The sequence below is a fragment of the Pongo pygmaeus genome, chromosome 16 (assembly GCF_028885625.2).
Source record: "Pongo pygmaeus isolate AG05252 chromosome 16, NHGRI_mPonPyg2-v2.0_pri, whole genome shotgun sequence".
In the NCBI taxonomy this organism is placed as follows: domain Eukaryota; kingdom Metazoa; phylum Chordata; class Mammalia; order Primates; family Hominidae; genus Pongo; species Pongo pygmaeus.
The window spans coordinates 33,729,619-33,750,191 of NC_072389.2; the positions used below are offsets into that span (position 1 = coordinate 33,729,619).

The following is a 20,573-nucleotide window of genomic DNA, read 5'->3' on the forward strand; positions in this document are numbered from 1 at the left end:
TTGCTGAATATCTGTACTCTGCTCTTAGTCTACCAATGGTGTTAGATCTCACCTTTCCTCCTATTTTGGTTCAGTCTTGCATTTGAAGTTCTAATATAACTTCGTCTTCTGGATGCAGACCCTGTGGGCCTAACTTTCCCTTTGGTCTTTTCCAGCATAATCTGTTCAGCTGCTATAGGCCAGGGAAAGCTAGACCTAACGAGAGTATGTTCAAATAGAAGTACTGACACAATAATAGAAAAATAACTGGCACTTAGTGTTTGCTACATGCCAGGTGCTGCTCTAAGAACTCTAGATAAATGAAATCATTTAATCCTCACGAGAAATTTATAAGATAGGTATTATTATTACCTTCATTAGGAAGTGGAGTTGGGGTTTTTACTAAGGCAGTGTGACACTAACATGGGTGCCCTAACCATTCTGCTGCCCTGACTTTTAGATGTGAGAGAAGACCTAAGGGAGGGATAGAATTTGCAAAGGTGATGAAGAAAGTCATTCTCAGCAAGAGTGACCCATTACTGTCCAGAAGCTTAGAAACCAAAGGCCAGGCTAGGCGTGGTGGCTCACGCCTTTAATCCCTGCACTTTGGGAGGCTGAGATGGGCCAACTGCCTGAGCTCAGGAGTTTAGAGACCAGCCTCGGCAACATGGGAAAACCCCGTCTCTCCTAAAAGTAGAAAAAATTGGCCGGGCGCCGTGGCTCACACCTGTAATCCCAGCACTTTGGGAGGCTGAGACAGGAGGATCACGAGGTCAGGAGATTGAGACCATCCTGACTAACATGGTGAAACTCCATCTCTACTAAAAATACAAAAAATTAGCTGGGCGTGGTGGTGGACACCTGTAGGCCCAGCTACTCAGAAGGCTGAGGCAGGAGAATAGCGTGAACCTGGAAGGTGGACCTTGCAGTGGGCCGAGATCACACCACTGCACTCCAGCCTGGGCGACAAAGCGAGACTCCGTCTCAAAAAAAAAAAAAAAAAATTAGCTGGGCGTGGTGTCAGGCACCTGTAGTCTCAGCTACTCTGGGGGCTGAGGCAGGTGAATCACTTGAATCCAGGAGGTGGAGATTGCAGTGAGCTGAGATCGCGCCACTGCACTCCAGCCTGGGGGACAGAGTGAGACTCCATCTCAAAAAAAAAAAAAAAAAAAAAAAAAGAAACCAAAGGCCAGTATTTTGCTGGAGTAGAGGATTAGAGAAACATGTTGGAGAGAGTGAAGAGAGAAATGGGTTTTGCTGAATGGTCCAGGTTACCACTGAACATATAGCTTGCTTGCATGAAAAAAGCCAACACGCCATAAGAATTATGTCTCAGCAATTTGCTGCTGCTGCTCTTGCTGTTGCTATAAAAACGTAGGGCCAATCACATAATCGACACCAAAAATGAGTGCATCCTAATGCTTATTTCTCTAAGTGACTTTCCATTTATCCATAGGCAAAGTGTTTTACTTTTGCTTCTTAATAAAAAAAAGTGAAGGAGTTCTGGTTGAAGGTGACTCATACTTTAGAGCCAATGATAAATTTTACTCCATTATTTTCTGTTCAGTTGATGGATGAGAATTATCAAATCCCATGAGGCTTGACTCATAATTTTCATAGTTTTTCCCTAAAGGCAAAATATCTCTTTCACGTATAAGTTTGTTTGAGTCTGAGCATATGAATAACTGCTTATTCTAATGAAACCATTAGAATGCATAGGTTTCTAATAACCTGATTTAATAGTGCTAGTTGAGTTAACTGGAACTCACTTCTTAGCCTTATTACCCTCCTTCAATAATTAAGTCATTTACTTCTCAGGGGTTTTTCACAAAATTCTAGTCAATATTGTCCCAGAAGTGTTAAAAACTTCAATTTTAACATAGTTTAAGATACAGAATTAGCTTGAATAAATAGTAATTGAATGCCACTATCTGCTAAGGACTGTGCTAAGTGCATTAGGATACTGCAAACGTGAATGATTCCTGTCTGTAAGGAACTTACTACTAACAGAATAAGGCTAGCATTCATAAACTGCATAACGTTTGAAAAAATACTTTTCTATATTCATGATCTAACTTAAATCTCATCACAAAACCTATGAAGTAATAAGTATTTCAAGGCCTGTCAAATTAGATTTCTTCTCTCCCTGCACTTAGTTGACCTTTAATTATTTTGGTAGCAATGAGACAGACATTTTAAACCTAAGGAACAAAGACAAGTCAAAATTCTATATGTGCCTGATTCTCCATCAGCGTCCAGGGAGTCCAGCTTGCTTCCAGCCCTCCAATGACAATTACCTGAACAAACATGCTCCAGGACACTGGTGCACACGTATCTGTTCTAGTCACTGCTGTCACTTCCTTTGGGTATATACCTAGGAGTGGAACTACTGGGTCATGTGGAAATACTACGTTTATTTTTGAGGAACAGCCAGACTGTTTTCCACGTTGGCTGCAGCATTTTACATTCATTCCAGCAACGTACAAGTGTTTTAATTTCTCCACATCCTCTTCAACACTTGTTATTTCTGTTTTTTTATTATAGCCATCCTCGTGGATTTGAGAATTTCATTCTGTTTTTTTCTTATTGTGGTAAAATATACATAATATAAAATTTACCATTTTAACAAATTTAAGTGTGCAATTCTGTGGCATTAAGCACATTCCCATAGTTGTGCAAGTAGCACCACCAACCATCTCCAGGAACTCTTCATCTTCCACAATTGAAACTGTACCCACCAAACGCTAACTCCCCATTCCCACCACCCCTCTGCCCCTAGCAGCTACCACCCTGCTTTCTGTCACTATGAATTTGACTACTCTAGGTACTTCATAAGGTGGATCTGAACAATATTTATCCTTTTGTGACTGCCTTATTTCACTTAGCCTAATGTTCATGGTTTGTTCATGTTGTAGCATGTGTCAGAATTTCCTTCCTTATAAAGGCTAAATAAGATTCCAATGTATGTATAGACCACATTTTGTTTATCCATTCATCCAAGGATGGACACTTGGTTTGCTTCCACCTTTGGAATAATGATGCTATGAACATGGGTATTACGCCTGTAATCCCAGCACTTCAGGAGGCCAAGGCAGGTGGATTGCTTGAGCTCAGGAGTTTGAGACCAACCGGGGCAACATGGCAAAACCCCATCTCTACAAAAAATAGAAAAATTAGTCAGGCACGGTGGTGCGCACCTGTAGTCCAAGCTACCTGAGAGGCTGAGGTGAGAGGATTGTCTGAGTCTGGGAGGTCCAGGCTGCAATGAGCCGTCTCTGTGCCACTGCACTCCAGCCTGGGTGACAGAGTAACACCCTGTCACACGCATTCTCTTTCTCTCTCTCTCACACACATACACACACACACACACACACATACACACTTCTTTGAGTCCCTGCTTTCAATTCATTTGGGTATTTATCCAGAAGTAGAATTTGTTTGATTTTTTTGAGGGGTCATCATGCCATTTTCCACAGTGGCTGCACCATTTTTCATTCCCACCAGAAATGCACAAGGGTTCTAACTTCTCCATATCTTGACCAACACTTGCTCCTTTCTTTCTTTTTTTTAATAATATAGCTGGCCGGGTGTGGTGGCTCACGCCTGTAATCCCAGCACTTTGGGAGGCTGAGGCGGGCAGATCATGAGGTCAGGAGATCGAGACCATCCTGGCTAATATGGTGAAACCCCATCTCCATTAAAAATACAAAAAAATTTTAGACATGAAGTCCTTGCCCATGCCTATGTCCTGAATGGTATTGCCTAGGTTTTCTTCTAGGGTTTTTATGGTTTTAGGTCTAACATTTAAGTCTTTAATCCATCTTGAATTGATTTTTGTATAAGGTGTAAGGAAGGGATCCAGTTTCAGCTTTCTACATATGGCTAGCCAGTTTTCCCAGCACCATTTATTCAATAGGGAATCCTTTCCCCATTTCTTGTTTTTCTCAGGTTTGTCAAAGATCAGATGGTTGTAGATATGTGGCATTATTTCTGACGGCTCTGTTCTGTTCCATTGATCTATATCTCTGTTTTGGTACCAGTACCATGCTGTTTTGGTTACTGTAGCCTTGTAGTATAGTTTGAAGTCAGGTAGCAATGGCAACAAAAGCCAAAATTGACAAATGGGATCTAATTAAACTAAAGAGCTTCTGCACAGCAAAGGAAACTACCATCAGAGTGAACAGGCAACCTACAAAATGGGAGAAAATTTTTGCAACCTACTCATCTGACAAAGGGCTAATATCCAGAATCTACAATGAACTCCAACAAATTTACAAGAAAAAAACAAACAACCCCATCAAAAAGTGGGCGAAGGACATGAACAGACACTTCTCAAAACAAGACATTTATGCAGCCAAAAAACACATGAAAAAATGCTCACCATCACTGGCCATCAGAGAAATGCAAATCAAAACCACAATGAGATACCATCTCACACCAGTTAGAATGGCGATCATTAAAAAGTCAGGAAACAACAGGTGCTGGAGAGGATGTGGAGAAATAGGAACACTTTTACACTGTTGGTGGGACTGTAAACTAGTTCAACCCTTGTGGAAGTCAGTGTGGCGATTCCTCAGGGATCTAGAACTAGAAATTCCATTCGACCCAGCCATCCCATTACTGGGTATATACCCAAAGGACTATAAATCATGCTGCTATAAAGACACATGCACACGTATGTTTATTGCCGCATTATTCACAATAGCAAAGACTTGGAACCAACCCAAATGTCCAACAATGATAGCCTGGATTAAGAAAATGTGGCACATATACACCATGGAATACTATGCAGCCATAAAAAATGATGAGTTCATGTCCTTTGTAGGGACATGGATGAAATTGGAAATCATCATTCTCAGTAAACTATCGCAAGAACAAAAAACCAAACACCGCATATTCTCACTCATAGGTGGGAATTGAACAATGAGAACACATGGACACAGGAAGGGGAACATCACACTTCGGGGACTGTTGTGGGTTGGGGGGAGGGGGGAGGGATAGCATTGGGAGATATACCTAAAGTATAATAATAATAATAATAATAATAGAAAAAAAAATTAAAAAAAAAATACAAAAAAATTAGCCGGGTGTGGTGGCAGGTGCCTGTGGTTCCAGCCACTCGGGAGGCTGAGGCAGGAGAATGGCGTGAACCCGGGAGGCGGAGCTTGCAGTGAGTCGAGATCGCGTCACTGCAGTCCAGCCTGGGTGACAGAGCGAGACTCCGTCTCAAAAACAAAAACAAAAAAGTTAATAATATAGCTATCCTGATGGGTGTGAAGTGGTATCACATTATGGTTTTAATTTGCATTTCCCCAATGATGAGTGATGAGTATCTTTTCAGGTGTTCACAGGACACTCGTTTATCTTCTTAGGAGAAATGTCTATTCAAGTCATTTTCCCACTTTTAAATTGGGTTCTTTATCATTTTGTTTTGAGTAGTTCTATTCATAATCTGAATACATGGCATATATCTCTGGTCGAGATAAATGCTTTGCATATATTTCTTTCCATGTTATAGTTTCTCTTTTCACTTTCTTGACAATGTGCTTTGATGTACAAAAGTGTTTAACTTTGATGAAGTATAATTTGTCTACTTTTTCTTTCATTGCTCATACTTTTGTTGTCATATCTAAGAATCTACAGCCAGAGCCAAGGTCACGAAGGTTTATGCCTATGTTTTCTTCTAAGACTTCCATAGTTTTTGCTCTTTTATTTAGGTCCATTTGAGTTAACTTTCGTTTATGATATGAGCTTGGGTTCCAACTTCTTTCTTTTTGTAAGTACAAGTCCAGTTGTCCCAGCACCATCCGTTGAAGAGACTATTCTTTCTCCCATTGAATGAACTTGGCACCCTTGTTAAAGATCAGTTGTCCTTAGATGTGTGGATTTATTTATGGACCCTCAATTATATTCCAATGGCCTAGATGTCTACTCTTATGCCAGTGCCATGCTGTTTAGATTACTATACCTTTGTGGTAAGTTTTGAAATCTAGAAGTATGAGTCTTTCAACTTTGTTCTTTTTCAAGACCCTTTGGCTATCTGGGGACCCTTGGAATTCCATATGATTTTGAAGATTGGCTTTGCCATTTCTGCAAAAAGGGCTGTTGGAGTTTGGATAGGGATTGCTTTGAATCTGTAGAGAATCTGGGGTGTTGTCATCTTAATATTGTCTTTCTATGCATGAATATAGCATGTCTTTTCATTCATTTAGGTCGTTAATTATTTGAGCAATGTTTTCAGTGTACAAATCTTTCACTTCCTTGGTGAAATTTATTCCCAGGTATTTCATTCTTTTAGATATTATTGTAATTGTCTTATTGTTTTCCTTTTCAGATTGTTCATTATTGGTGTATAGAAACACAACTAATTTCTATGTGTTGATCTTGTACCTGGTAACTTTGCTGAATTTGTTTATTAGTTCTAGTAGCTTTCTTGTGAATTCTTTGAGATTTTCTATATATCAAATCATGTCATCTGCAAATAGAGATATTTTTGCTTCTTCCTTTACAATTTGGATGTCCTTTATTTCCTTTTCTTGTCTAATTGTTCTGGCTGAACTTCCAATAAAATATTGAACAGTGGTGGTGAATGTGGACACTCACCGCATGTCAAATTCCTGATCTTGGGAAGAAGCTTTCAGTCTCTCACCATTGATTATGATGTTAGTGGTGGGTCTTTCATAAATGTCCTTTATCATGTTGAGGAAGTTAAGGGAAAGTGAGTTTTAAAAATGCTATTCATAGAAATAATTGGAGGCCTAGAATGATAATATCTTTCTTTAGAGAGAATTTTCTATTGCTTTTGCCAGCTCCTAGGGGCTTGTGCAATGCAGGATTGGGGTTTCTGGGCACCTGCAAAAAGAGGGAAGTTTGACTTATTTCCTGCTCCAGTGGTGCAGCCATATGGGGCTCTGTCACAAGGCAGAGGACTGGTTTACTGGGTCCCCACCTTTGGAGACTCCTGAACTCAAATTCATCTTTCTGATTCTGTGTGCAGCTGCCAGAGCTAGAAAGGTAGCCCACGTGCTGCACACACCTCTCCGCATTCCTTCTCCTATTGCATCTAGGTCTGGTGTTCTCTCATTATCTCCATAATCTTTGATACTTTTAAGGAGATACTTTAAAAAAATCCCCCTGGTTTCTAAGTTGTCTTTAGTAGGAGAAGTAGCTGGTCTGCCATTCCTAGAAGTAGAGTTTCTCCCCTATTACTCTTCCAGAGGCAGAAATTGTGAGATCCAAGCACAACTCTCTACTGCGTTAGAGAGGCTACCAAGGGTCTAGATTCTCTCTCATCCATTATGTATGGAAAGGTACAGGTCAAAAAGAGCAGGAATCTGAAACAAGCACGTGGTGACTGAGGCATTTGTAAGTGTTCCTCGTCTCCCCATGGTGCAAGCAGCCCTGAAACCTGTCTTTCAGCAAGAAGCTCAGCCACCTTGTCATGCTTTGCTTAAGAACAATGGTCTTGGCCGGGTGTGGTGGCTCACATCTGTAATCCCAGCACTTCGGGAGGCCAAGGCGGGTGGATCACGAAGTCAAGAGATCTAGACCATCCTAGCCAACACGGTGAAACCCTGTCTCTACTAAAAATACAAAAATTAGCTGGGCGTGGGGGCGCGTGCCTGTAGTCCCAGCTACTCAGAAGGCTGAGGCAGGAGAATTGCTTGAACCTGGGAGGCAGAGGTTGCAGTGAGCTGAGATCGTGCCACTGCACTCCAGCCTGATGACAGAGTGAGATTCTGTCTTAAAAACAAACAAAGAAACAAAACCCAAAAGAACAATGGTTTTGTCTATTAGTCCCATCTGATCCAGGGAGAAGAAAAGCTGTAACTTGGCTCCAGGGGTCCCCAAGAATCTTCTGTAACACTAGGACATGTATGATTATAATGCTTTTACAAGAGACAAACACTGAAGATCAAAGAGAGTCAATGAGTTGTCGTGATCAGTGCCAGGGAGGCTAAGCTCAGGCCAGCACCCTCTCTCCCTACCTTTCTCCTTCCCTTGTTTCTGTTCTTTTCCTCCCTTCCCTTTCATTCTTCTTTCCTTTCTTTCTTTATGATTCACTCCCATGAAATCAACTCACTTTAACTACTTTTATCTCCCTATTTATATCTCCAAATTACAAATGTTCATCAAGGTAACTTTGGCTGTTGCATTTAATACAACAGGATTAAAAAATTCTGTAAAACATAGTATGAACTAAAATTTTTTGGAGGCCATTGATTTGGACAGAGCTCCCGCCAACAGACCAAATTAGAATGGAGTCAGTCATGCTAAAGTCCTCATCCACCAAGCTGAAAATCAGTTGTTTAGCTGACTTTATGAGAAATCAGGAGAAGGAGAGGAAGAGGGGTGGGGGAAAAACAGACACAGAGAGAAAGAGAGAGAAAGAGGGAGAGAGAGAGAAAGAGAGGAGAGAGAGAGAGAGAGAGAAGAGAGAGAATAGACAAATATCCAAAAAGGCCAGTTTGAGCAGACATGATAAGGAAGTTCCCTGTTTTAACCATTATGGGGAAAGTAACTTTGAAACAACTAATCTGCTTTTTGTTCCTCATTTCTACTTTCTTCAATCTTTTTCTGTCTATACATACTCACTGCCCACATGGCCGAGTGGAGTTCTCTGAACCTCTTATGATTCTGAGGGCTGCCTTATTCATGAATTGTTCATTGTTTAAACTCTGTTAAATTTATTTGTCTAAAGTTTTCATTTTATCAATAGAACTGCTTTTTTATCGATAGAAATGCGAAGTAATTTTAGTTTCTAGATCAGTCTCTCCCTCTGGATGCAAACGAAATTTTACAGCAAAGGTAGATCCCTCTCCTAACCCACCTTCACCAAAATCTCCTGCTGTACTGCTTGGAGCTCTCTTTCCATACCTTTCATAAATAAATAAATAAAACAAATCAAATCACATATATTTTGGAAGCATCTCTCATTCATAAATGGGAGATCACTGGAGGTCACCAACTGGCTCCCCCCTCTATTTAATTCATCACTGACACCTCTGAAACATCTCCCAAACACACCCAATTCTCGACATATCCACTATCCCCACTTTAATCCAAAACACTATCACCTCTTGCCAGCTGACAGTAACAGCCTCTGAACACTCTTTCACTTGGGCACCCCTCAACCCATTTTTGGTATTGTGGTCAGAAAACTCTTTTCAAATCTCCTTATCATCTGATTCTTTTTTTTTGGCGGGGGGGGGGGGGGATGGATTGGTGGGGGGGGCACTGTGTAGTCTCCATAACACTGAACCCAGTGTGCCGCCAGTCTTCCCACTAGACGGAAAGTTCTCAGAGTACAGGGGGCTTGCAACTCATTCTTCGATCTTCAGTGCCTGGCACACAGTGGGTGTATACTATTTTTTGAATAGTATACAATGTCAATAAACTAATTCACTAATTTGTTAGGCTATTGTCTGTTTCTCTCTGAGTCCCTTAAAGGCAGGGATTTTTGTCTGTTTTGTTCACTGATGTACCCTAAGAACGTAAATAAAAAAGCCTTATGATTAGAGAGCTCTTTATGAACTTTTGTTGGACGAATGAATGAATGGATGAATGAATGAATGGGGGAGATGATCACAATGCGAACCTAACTTCCTGCCAGTCCAGGGTCATGCCTTGTATTGTTTCAAGCTCTTAAAAAAGTGCTGCACTGCAAACTTCTAGGCAGAAAATGTCTCCAGGAAATTGGAATTTGTACTGGAGTGCTTTAAACAATGCCGGCCAGAGGCTTAGTCCTGTTACAGATAAGAACTGGGGGAGAAGGCAGCGTTTGGCCACGGGCCAGCATTTTGAGATCAGCCACTCTATCTGTGGAATTCCCTACCCCCTGTTCATCCCTTGGCCATCTCGTTAAATTGGAAAATAAATCCCATCCCTGCTAAGGTGTTGGCTGATAAAGGCTTGAGCTATAGCCCCTTCAAGGGGAATTTGCATTTTAATAGAGGATCGTCAAGCCCCAAAGGAATCAATATCTCTAACGGTGAAATTTCAAGCACCAGCAACCGAGATATTTTGGGACTACACTCTCCAGCGTTTCTCATCCAACAGTAAGGTCTGCCAGAAAGCCACGGAAGAATGGTCTCACGAAATGACCGGCCGTTTCCCTTTATTACTCTGAACTTTGCCTTTTCACGTCTGGTCCCTTCAGACTCCATAACGCTGGTGATCTCTTAATCTGTCAATGCTGCCCTTTTCAACACAAGCAGAGTCTTAAAGTTGGCTCATCAACAGGGCCACAAAGGAATTATGGCAATCAAAACTTGCAGGTTTTCCCGGTATTCCAAGGGAGCCAGTACTTAGATATTTTAAACTCTATGTTGGCAAGAGGGAGTGGAGATGGTTTAATCGGTTATTAATGATATTACGCATTTAAATTCGTTTTGTGCAATTTTTTTTTTAAGCCCAAACTTTTAACTTGTATCAAAAGCATGCAAACCAAAGGTGGGTAAGAGACATCGTGTGTGTCCTGGCAATGTTCTCGGAATGTCCTCCAGAGCTGAGTTCTCGGCGGATGGCTTGGGAGATTCTCGAACTGCAGAAAAGCAGCATCTTGGATCTTGGATTTCTGCATTCGAGAGGCTCCTGTCCGCCACACCTGCGGCCCAGCGCTCGGAATTTCCCTCCTGTCTGCTCCCAGCCCGTCTCCCCGTCCTCAGAGCTCCGCGCGCACATGCCCAGACGTCCCCAAGCTCTGAGGGCTCGGCTGGCCCGCTGCCGCTCCCGGGCCCCTCCGCGCAGCCGACCCAGGGCTCCGCCGCGGAGGCTGATGCCCTTGCCCTTGATGCGCTACCGCCCCCGCTCTCCTTCCGCAGACCTGCAGCCGCCAGGGCGCCAGGCGTGAGCGCCGAGGCTGGGCCGCGAGGACCGCACCTGCGCCTTCCCCACCCTTCTCCCGGCTCCCAGCTCCCGCTCCCGCCCCAGTTGGGGCCCAGCGCACGGCGGCGGGGCTCGTGCCCGGTACGGCAGCAGCGGCGGCGGCTCGCGCCCGCGCTCGGGCCGGGGAGCGCGCGGGGCGGGCGGGGGAGGGCGCAGCGCGGCGCGGCCGGCGGGCGGGCGGCGCGGCGGCGGCGGCGGCATGGGCGCGGGCACCGGCGGGGGCTGCGGGCGCCCGGCTCCCCGCCTGGCCCGGCCCGCTCCCGGCGCGCGGCTGCCGCAGCCGCCGCAGCCCCCGCAGCCGGCTGGCAGGCCGTCCCTGCACCCGGCGCAACTTGCCTCGGACCCTCTGTGAGGAGAGGCGGCGGCGGCGCGCGCCGGGCCGGGCGGGAGCGGGCGAGGCGTGCGGGCGCCCGGCGCGATGCCTCCGGCCGGCGGCCCCCGAACGCCGCGTCCCGCCGCGCTGCCCCGCAGCCTGTCCCGCCTGCGCGAGTGCCCGGGCCGCTCCCGCATCGTGCTGGCGCTCGGGGCCACGCAGATGGCGCTCGGATGCCTCATCGTGGCAGTCAGCTTCGCCGCGCTGGCGCTCACCACCTCGGCCCGCGTCCGCCACTCCTGCCCCTTCTGGGCAGGCTTCTCGGTGAGTGTCCGCGACCAGGCGGGGACGGGCTCCGGGGACTGCGCGGGCTGGGGGCGCTAGGCGCTGCGGCCGCCGGGACGCCACCGCGGGCGGCAAGTTCCGGGCGCCAGCGCCGGGGCCGAGTAGCTGCAGCGCGGGGCGCAGTTCGAAACTCCGAGCAGAATAACTCCAGGGCCCGGCTCGCCGCTCTCGGAGCATCGCGTTCCCGCTCCTATTGCGCTGATTCCCAGAGTTACTTTTCTTGGAGGAAACAGCAGCCAGGCGCCCGCCGTCCTCCGAGCCCGCAGCGGCCGGAGGGAGCGCCGGGGACCGCGCGCGCCGGGGACACGACCTCGCCAGCCGAGCGGCCGCGGCGAGGCGAGGAGGTGGGATCCGAATCGGAGCGGAGCAGCATGTGGGCGCGCCTCTCGCCTTCGCGGCGGCCCTGGCCGGGGGGGAGGGGCGCGTCCCGTCGGGTTTTGGGTCAGCCCGGATATCGGGGACCGGCCGGGCGGCCCCTGTGACCACTCGCTGACTTGGCTTCGGGGACTTCTGGTTTCCCGCGTCCGTCCGGAACGGCGTGGTTTGTGGGTGATGGGACTGGGCAGGCGACCCGCATCCGGCGTCCTGGGGCACGGGGCAGGTAAGGGGGGCGGCGTGCTTTCTGAGCTCCAGACCTTAAGGATGACCGATTTTCAGACTCTTAACCACCAAATCAGAGAGGCCAGTGGTGAACAAATCTCCATAGAAGAAAGACATCTCTATTAAAGTGACTGTCCCCAAGAGTTAATTTTTGGCGTTTTATAGCATTTTGATGAAAATTGGTTTTTTTCCTATATTAACAAAGAATGGACGTTATGGGAATGGGAGAGATATATATGCAGAGCAGATATTTATGAAGAGAGGCACTTGTTCTGAGAACTCTTGACATCTGTAACTGCATTTGGTGGATCGTGCTGAAATACATCGCATAGGCTTGTAAACTCAGTATGTTTTACTTCCATCTACAGAAATCCAAACCAATCCTTTGTAACTAATGTTTGCTATTTGTTCTTGAGTTTTAAAATTTGAAAAATTCGTCCAGCTTTGCTTATTTGTTTATTTCATAATGGTCTTTGTTCTTTAAGTTCATTGCATGGCTTTTACCGTAAGATCTGAGCAAAATTGCCTCTGGAACACCTCGATCGATACAGGTGTGGTTGTTCATCCTAATGGGAGTATTCATTTTCAAAGCGTATTTCAGATCAAGGGTGAGCCTTGGAGAGCTGAATAGGAACAACAGACTGTGTGGTCATAGCTGGGAGTATTCAAAGAAAAGAGAGGAGATTGGAGGCAAGCACACAGAAGCCATGATTTAAATGCCCCTCTCTATATAGTTTTCACACATCTGTTGCTCAGTTTTTACCATTATTTAATATGCATTGTTTTCATGTCTGTCTAGTGGGCACTGAGGTTTAAGTCTGCTGGAACCAGCCTACAGGTGGCAGACTGGTGAATTAGCTCCACTTCCTGGCTCTTCCCTGAGCCCACCCTTCCTGGTTTAGCCTTGGGTTCCCAAGGGTGTGGAGAGAGAACTGTGTTTTAATAATAAACCTAAAGGGGAAAACATTAATTGGACACAGTAGAAAAGCTTATTTATCTGAAAGATGCACATCCCCTACATTTTAGTTTAAAGAGTTAAATAAATGTGTAGAACAGTTAATTCAGTTTGCGTTTGCAGTATTATTCTCTTCAACAGCTCTAACCTATTCTTTTTTTTTTTTTTTTTTTTTTTTTTTGCCTTAAGAGGCAGGATCTCGCTCTTTTGCCCAGGCTGGAGTGCAGTGACACTATCATAGCTCACGGCAGCCTGGAACTCCTGGGCTGAAGCGATCCTCCTGCCTCTGCCTTGCAAGTAGCTAGGACTACAGGTGCATACCACCATGCCTGGCTAATACTAAAAACATTTTTTTTTAAGAGATGAGATCTCGTTATGTTGCCCAGGCTGGATTCAAACTCAAACTCCTTATCTCAAGGGATACTCCTGCCTCAGCCTCACAAAGCGCTGAGATTACAAGTTTGAGCCACTGTGCCGGGCCTATAACCTGTTAGTTCTAACTTCCTATGATTCTGAGTAATTCCACACAGTTCTCCTATGTATGGACATTCCTCTAGGCTCTGGGGATCAACAATGAACACAGCACACTCTGCTTACATTTTAGAGATTATAAGATGACTTCTGTCCTGGGTACTCCATCTCCCACCCTCCTGTCTGTTTTTTCATGGGCTTCTTTTCTGTCTTCAAACTTACTTTGCTGCAAGCACCTTGAAAGTTCTTTCAGTACGATACAGTGTATACCATTTTTCACCTGTTGTCTACAACCCTTTGCAGAAACGATGACTGGTTCCTGCTGTGTTGAGACAGGTTTGCATGTTAACATGGTTGTGAGTGGGGAACACTGACCCTTTGCCGTATATATGCCTGCCCTCTGAGATTGGTGCAACTGCCTTGCCAAGGTTGTTCTTCATGTAAGAATGGCAGCTGGGATGGCTGGGCTGGCTTCATACAGAAATCCACACTGTGGGGTTTAGGGCTGCCCTCTGGTTTCTCTAAATCTTCTAAAATGAGACCTATGTGCTCTTTAGCAACATATGGCTTTCTAGGCCCTCTCTCTGGTTTGCACATGGTGAAAACCCATTGTAGAAACAACTCTCCTGGATTTAAGAAACAAAATTATTAGCTAAGACAGACAGCCCATGCTTAGTGAGCACTTACTTATTGTGTGTGTAATAGCCTGTTATTCTGGTGGCCTCTGCCTGCTGGTGCTGCTCAGGGTTTTGTGTGGTTCCCTCTCCCTGAGTTTGGACTAGGCCTTTGATTTGCCTTAGCCGGTGGAACACAGCAGAACTGAGCCTGACTCTGTTCCAAGCCGAAGCCTCAAGAAATGTTGGTGCTTCTGCTGAGTAAACTAAGGGGAAGAGGGATGAGTGACTTACCCAAGGTCACTCAGCTATGAAGTAGCTTTGAACTTAGTTGCTCTGACTTTTTAGAGGCCAAACTCCTGCTAACCATTAGGCAGAAGGGGATGAAATAAAGCATGCTGGTAAAGGGGTCCACTTTAGCAAGGAGGCTCTCTCTTAGGAAAAGCATAAAACATGCCTGGAAAGGTGAAGATACAAGAGAAATTTAAGGAGCCATTCCACTGGGCCAAGTTGAAGAAGTTTAAGGTTGAAAGGGGAGGACTCGGCAAGGTTGGAGACAGGAGTGGGTGGCAGGCCTGGCCGGAGGTCTGTGATGAATACAGAGCTGTGCAGTTTCCATTGTTTGAGGACCCCCTGCAGGTGGTTTTCCTGTGCCGGGTTGTGCCAGCCAGTGAGTCAGCAGGTGGATCAGTTCCCTTGTGGGTAGACGTCCTGCCCATTTTGAGAGGTAATGAGCTGTGTTCATAGTTTAGAAGACTAAGAGAGCTGGATGGAGGTCTTGAATAGTTATCCTTTAATAGAGTAGTTTGTTATTTTTCTTGGAGATTTTATTAATTCCCAGAACTCAGGGGCAAACAGCTACATTGTGAGTTATCCGCTTTACCAGTTACATATGTTGGTAACGACATAGCCATTGGGAGCTGACTCTGTGTGTGTGTGTGTGTGTGTGTGTGTGTGTGTATTTTTCCTTTAAGCAACTCCACTGGATTTTTTTCATACTCTGAAATTAATATATAAAAAGTAAAAATAACTGAAAATAAAAAAGTGGCTGGGCGCGGTGGCTCACGTCTGTAATCCGAACACTTTGGGAGACTGAGGCGGGCGGACCACTGGAAGTCAGGAGTTGGAGACCAGCCTGGCCAACATGGCGAAACCCTGTCTCTACTAAAAATACAAAAAATAGCCAAGTGTGATGGTGGGCGCCTGTAATCCCAGGTACTTGGGAGGCTGAGGCAGGAGAATTGCTTGAGCCCAGGAGGTGGAGGTTGCAGTGAGCCAAGATCACTCCATTGCACTCCAGCCTGGGGGACAAGAGTGAAACTCCATCTCAAAAAAAATAGGCCGGGTGCGGTGGGTCACGCCTGTAATCCCAGCACTTTGGAAGGCCGAGGCAGGTGGATCACAAGGTCAGGAGATCGAGACCATCCTGGCCAACACGGTGAAACCCCGTCTCTACTAAAAAAAAAAATACCAAAAAGTTAGCTGGGCGTGGCGGCAGGTGCTTGTAGTCCCAGCTACTTGGGAGGCTGTGGCAGGAGAATGGTGTGAACCCAGGAGGCGGAGCTTGCAGTGAGTGAGATCGCGCCACTGCACTCCAGCCTGGGCGACAGAGTGAGACTCTGTCTCAAAAAAAAAAAAAAAATATATATATATATACACACACACACACACACAATGTATAGCTTTTGCCTACCCCAATTCTCTACCCATAGACCACCAACATTACCAGTGTTGTTTAATGCAATCCTTGCATGCTTCCCTTTACAATGATAAAATGTATTAGAATTTGTATATATATGTATGGAAAATGTTTCTTTTCTTTCTTTCTTTTTTGAGACAGAGCCTCGCTCTATTGCCCAGGCTGGAGTGCAGTGGCGCGATCTCGGCTTACTGCAAACTCCGCCTCCCAGGTTCACACCATTCTCCTGCCTCAGCCTCCCGAGTAGCTGGGACTACAGGCGCCTGCCACCACACCCTGCTAATTTTTTTGTATTTTTAGTAGAGATGGGGTTTCCCCGTGTTAGCCAGGATGGTCTCGATCTCCTGACCTTGTGATCCGCCTGCCTCGGCCTCCCAAAGTGCTGAGATTACAGGCGTGAGCCACTGCACCCGGCCGGAAAATGTTTCTTTTCTTTTTAAAAACAATTTACAAAAATGACATTATACCACCCATATTACTCTGTAACTTCTTTTAAAAATTTAATGTATAATGAATATTCCCAGCCATAACTCACTATTATTATTTTTTAAAACATTATTTTTAATGGCTGTGGAGTAGTCGAATTATTACAAGTTATTCAGTTATTCTCCTGCTGGGAATAATCTCTACCAGTTCTATGTCTCTACAAACCATGCTGCTTATCCAGCCTGAGATGCCACTGCTTTTTTTTTTTTTGAGGATAGATTCCCCAAAGTGGAATTGCTAGTCGATGAGTATTCAAATTGGGAGTTTTGTTAGCTATTTCTGGATTAATTTTCACAAAAGAATGTAGGCACATCCACCCACAGAAGCCTACAGTGTGTGCCCCTTTTCCTGTCCTCTTGCAGCGTGGGATATTAGCAATGCTGAGCATTTTTATTAATTTGATAGAAGCAGAAAGATATTTCGTTGGATCTGAATTTCCATGGATCCTTTATTATGTGTTGCAAATATTTTCTCATTTTGCTTAATTTTTGGTGTCTTGCCAGATAGAAAATTTTAAAACTTTTAATATAGTGCATCAATTTTGGGAGTACTGACAGTTTTATCATATTAAATCTTCCAATTCAGAAACAGAGTATGTCTCTTCATTTCTTTGTTCCTTGTTTTATGCCCTTCAGAACATGTTTTGTGGGGATGTATTCATGGTGGCAAAGTAGTTTTTCAGTCTCCCCTGAACTCCTCCTGGAAGCTAAACCAATCAGCAAGACAGCCATAGATAAAGCTCAAAGAGGATATGTCAACAAAAGTGAAGGGGACTTTCTCCCTACCCCATTATTCCCAGGACTGGGTGGGTGTGGCCAAACCACAAGCATCAGAAGTACCTGGAGAAGAGCTGCAGCGACCTCAGGGGAGTGATGGGAAATGAAAGGAACTGTTGACAGGTGGTGGAACCCAAAAACTACCATGAGCTGCTCACCCTTTAAAGTAGGATGGAAGTCTGGCGGGCAGACCTGAGAGCAACTGGCAAAACTGGAAAGGGGCTCCCAGGCTTCTGGCAACAGGTGAGAGCAACCAACTGTGTGTGGACCTGGGAGAATCAGCGTCGATGTGGTGGCAGAGGCCTTGGAGAATCTTAGAAACGTACAGTGAGTCCTCCCTTCTAGAAGGACAGCACCTCACCTTGAGCAGAAATTACTGGAAACATACACCAAGCTAAGCAGAAGACAGGTGACAAGAGAAAATAAGTTCAGATGGTGGAGGTATGGAAGGGGACCCCCAAGGAAAAAGATCTCAAAAACTGCTTTAACAGTGAAAGATAACGTCAAAAGCTGAGAGCATATAGCCTTGGAAAAGAAAGACTTCGAAGTTCTAGAGCTGGAGCAAAGGACTAGAGGCAAGAGATCTTTCTGAGCTTTACAAAGTTTCTGGACTTGATGCTGGAAAACAAGTGGGTACCTGGAGAATTCCTATTTTGAGTCTTTCACAGATCAGTAGAGCCAAATGGGAAAGGCATCCTAGTCCATCCCTTCATGAGGAACTTTCCTGATCTATTGGGAACTTCCTCCTAATAGATCAGGAAAATCCACCTCATTTAATCATGGACAACAAAAAAGGAATACCATCCAACCTCATGCAACATTTATTCAGTAAAACATGATGAAAATGAACATAATGGTACTACTGAAAATGAGAGCACACCAGAAAAATTATAAATTAGTATTTCAATATAAGCTAAAAGAAAATAAAGTTTCATAAAAGTAGTATGAATCAGAAACTTTATTTTACTTATTTATTTATTTATTTATTTATTTATTTTTATTTTTGAGACAGAGTCTCACTGTGTTGCTCAGGCTGGAGTGCAATGAAGCAATCTTGGCTCACTACATCCTCAGCCTCCCGGGTTCAAGCAATTCTCCTGCCTCAGCCTCAGCCTCCTGAGTAGCTGGGATTACAGGTTCTTTCCACCACACCCAGCTAATTTTTGTATTTTTAGTAGAGACGTGGTTTTGCCATGTTAGCCAGGCCGGTCTTCAACTGCTGACCTCAGGTGGTCCACCAACCTCGGCCTCCCAAAGTGCTGGGATTATAGGCATGAGCCACTGCTCCCATCCTGAATCAGAAATTGTAAAAACTACAAAAGGTGTGGCTAGATGACAGGAAATTATGAAAGGAGAACAGAGAGATGTCAGAAAAGAGTTTGGAAAAATGAGTTTCAAAAATGAAGACTAAATTAGGAGGAACATGGGAGCAAATAGATATTCTTAGGAAGCACAGAAATAAAAATAGAGGGTGAAAAGGAGAAAAATAATAAAAAAAGAAGGGGACATAGTGAATTAAAGGAATGTAGGACACAGGCAAAGCAGGTCCAATATATGTATAATTAGTGTCCAGGGACAGAAAAACAAAGCAATAGAATAGCATAAATATTTAGAACTATAATGCAAGAAAACCTTCCTAAAATAAAAGAAGATTTGAAAGGTTACATTGTGTAACTGGGAAAAATCAATGCAGAATAGTCAGCATTGACATGTTTCCCTGTAAAATAATGGATTTTAAAGATAAGGAAAAAAACCTGACAGGGCGTGGTGGCTCACACCTGTAATCTCAGCACTTTGGGAGGCTGATGCGGGTGGATTACATGAGCCAGGAGTTGAAGACCAGCCTGGACAACGTGGCAAAACCCCATTTCTACTGAAAATACAAAAAATTAGCTGGACATGGTGGCATACAGCTGTAGTTCCAGCTACTCGGGAGGCTGAGGTGGGAGGATCACCTGAGTCTGGGAGGTTGAGGCTACAGTGAGCTTCGATTGCACCACTGCACTCCAGTCTGGGTGACAGCGAGAGACCCTATCTCAAAAACAAAAACAAAAACAAAACAAAACAAGAAACACCAAAAAAACCCAACAACAAAACACACACACAGAACCCTCCCTTGGGCATCAGGTAAAAAGTCCTAGTCATTTGAAGATATGGTACACTGGGATGCTCATAGCCAAATTCTATGCTAAAAAACAATGAAACTCTATCTTAATATTGTTTTCTGGAAATTTTTTGAAATAATTTCTAACTTATAGAAAAGTTACAGAACAGAACCAAGAATTCCTGTGTCTCTTCTCTTAAATTCCCGAATTGTAAACATTTTATTGCATTTACCCCACGGCTTGAGCTTGTGCACATTCTCTTTCTCAAAGTAAATTTCTCAATTATCATTAGTCTTTTTCTCAGTGTTTTGGGAGAAAGCTGTGGACGTGATGTTGCTTCACCCCTAAAAAAACTCAGTGTATATTCTCACCACTCATGGATGCTCTTTATGTACTCATCATAAACCTCTCCAAATTAGGAAATTAACATTGGAAGAACATTGTTATCCAATCTGTAGACCCCATTCCAATTTCATCACCTGCCCAAATAGTGTTTCTTTTTCCTCTCTGGCCCAGGGTCCTACCCAGAAACATGAGCATTTCTCGTGTGTCTTCACTCTCCTCAGCCTTCCTCTCTGTTTCACGTTTTCCACAGTTTTGAAGGGCACAGGTCTTGCATTCTGTAGGATGACCCTGAACCTGGATCCATCTGACTTATCCTCATGGCCAGACTCAGCTCATGTATTCTTGGCAGGACAGTCCCAAAGATGATGCCATGCTTTTCTCAGTGCATCGCATCAGGAGGCGTTGATGTCAGCCCTTCCCACCATTGGTGATATTCACCTTGATCACCTAACATTACTGCTGTCTGCCAGGTGTTATCATTTTAAATTCGCCATTTCCCCTTTGATTATAATTTGTGTGAGGAAGTCTCAGATTATGCCAATATCCTGTTTCTGGTCAAACCTCTATCTTTCAACTTCACATCTGTTGATGATTGCCACCCGAACCAGCCTCCTCTACGATGGTTGCCAAGTCATAATTTTCTATTTCCATTCCTTCTACATTTATTTATTTGTTTATTTTATTTTTATTATTATAATTTTGAGATGGAGTCTCACTCTGTTGCCCAGGCTGGAGTGCAGTGGTGTGATCTCGGCTCACTGCAAGCTCCGCCTGCTGGGTTCACGCCATTCTCCTGCCTCAGCCTCCCGAGTAGCTGGGACTACAGGCGCCCGCCACCATGCCCAGCTAATTCTTTTGTGTTTTTAGTAGAAATGGGGTTTCACCATGTTAGCCAGGATGGTCTCGATCTCCTGACCTCGTGATCGGCCCTCCTCGGCCTCCCAAAGTGCTGGGATTACAGGCGTGAGCCACCGCACCCGGCCCATTCCTTCTACATT

General features: G+C 44.7%; 1 protein-coding gene across 4 annotated transcripts in view; it reads left to right on the forward strand.

The window, feature by feature from the left end:
* The first annotated feature begins 11,284 nt into the window (after nucleotides 1-11,284).
* ENTREP2 (endosomal transmembrane epsin interactor 2) overlaps nucleotides 11,285-20,573 on the forward strand; it is a 468,111-nt gene continuing 458,822 nt past the window's right edge. For 2 of the 4 annotated variants that reach the window (XM_054450957.2, XM_054450958.2), the window contains exon 1: nucleotides 11,285-11,503. In XM_054450957.2, the coding sequence (XP_054306932.2) occupies nucleotides 11,285-11,503 (219 nt within the window). Of the gene's footprint in view, nucleotides 11,504-12,116; nucleotides 12,126-20,573 lie in introns of those variants that run through there. The other 2 variants (XM_054450959.2, XM_054450960.2) reach the window with 2 other exon arrangements.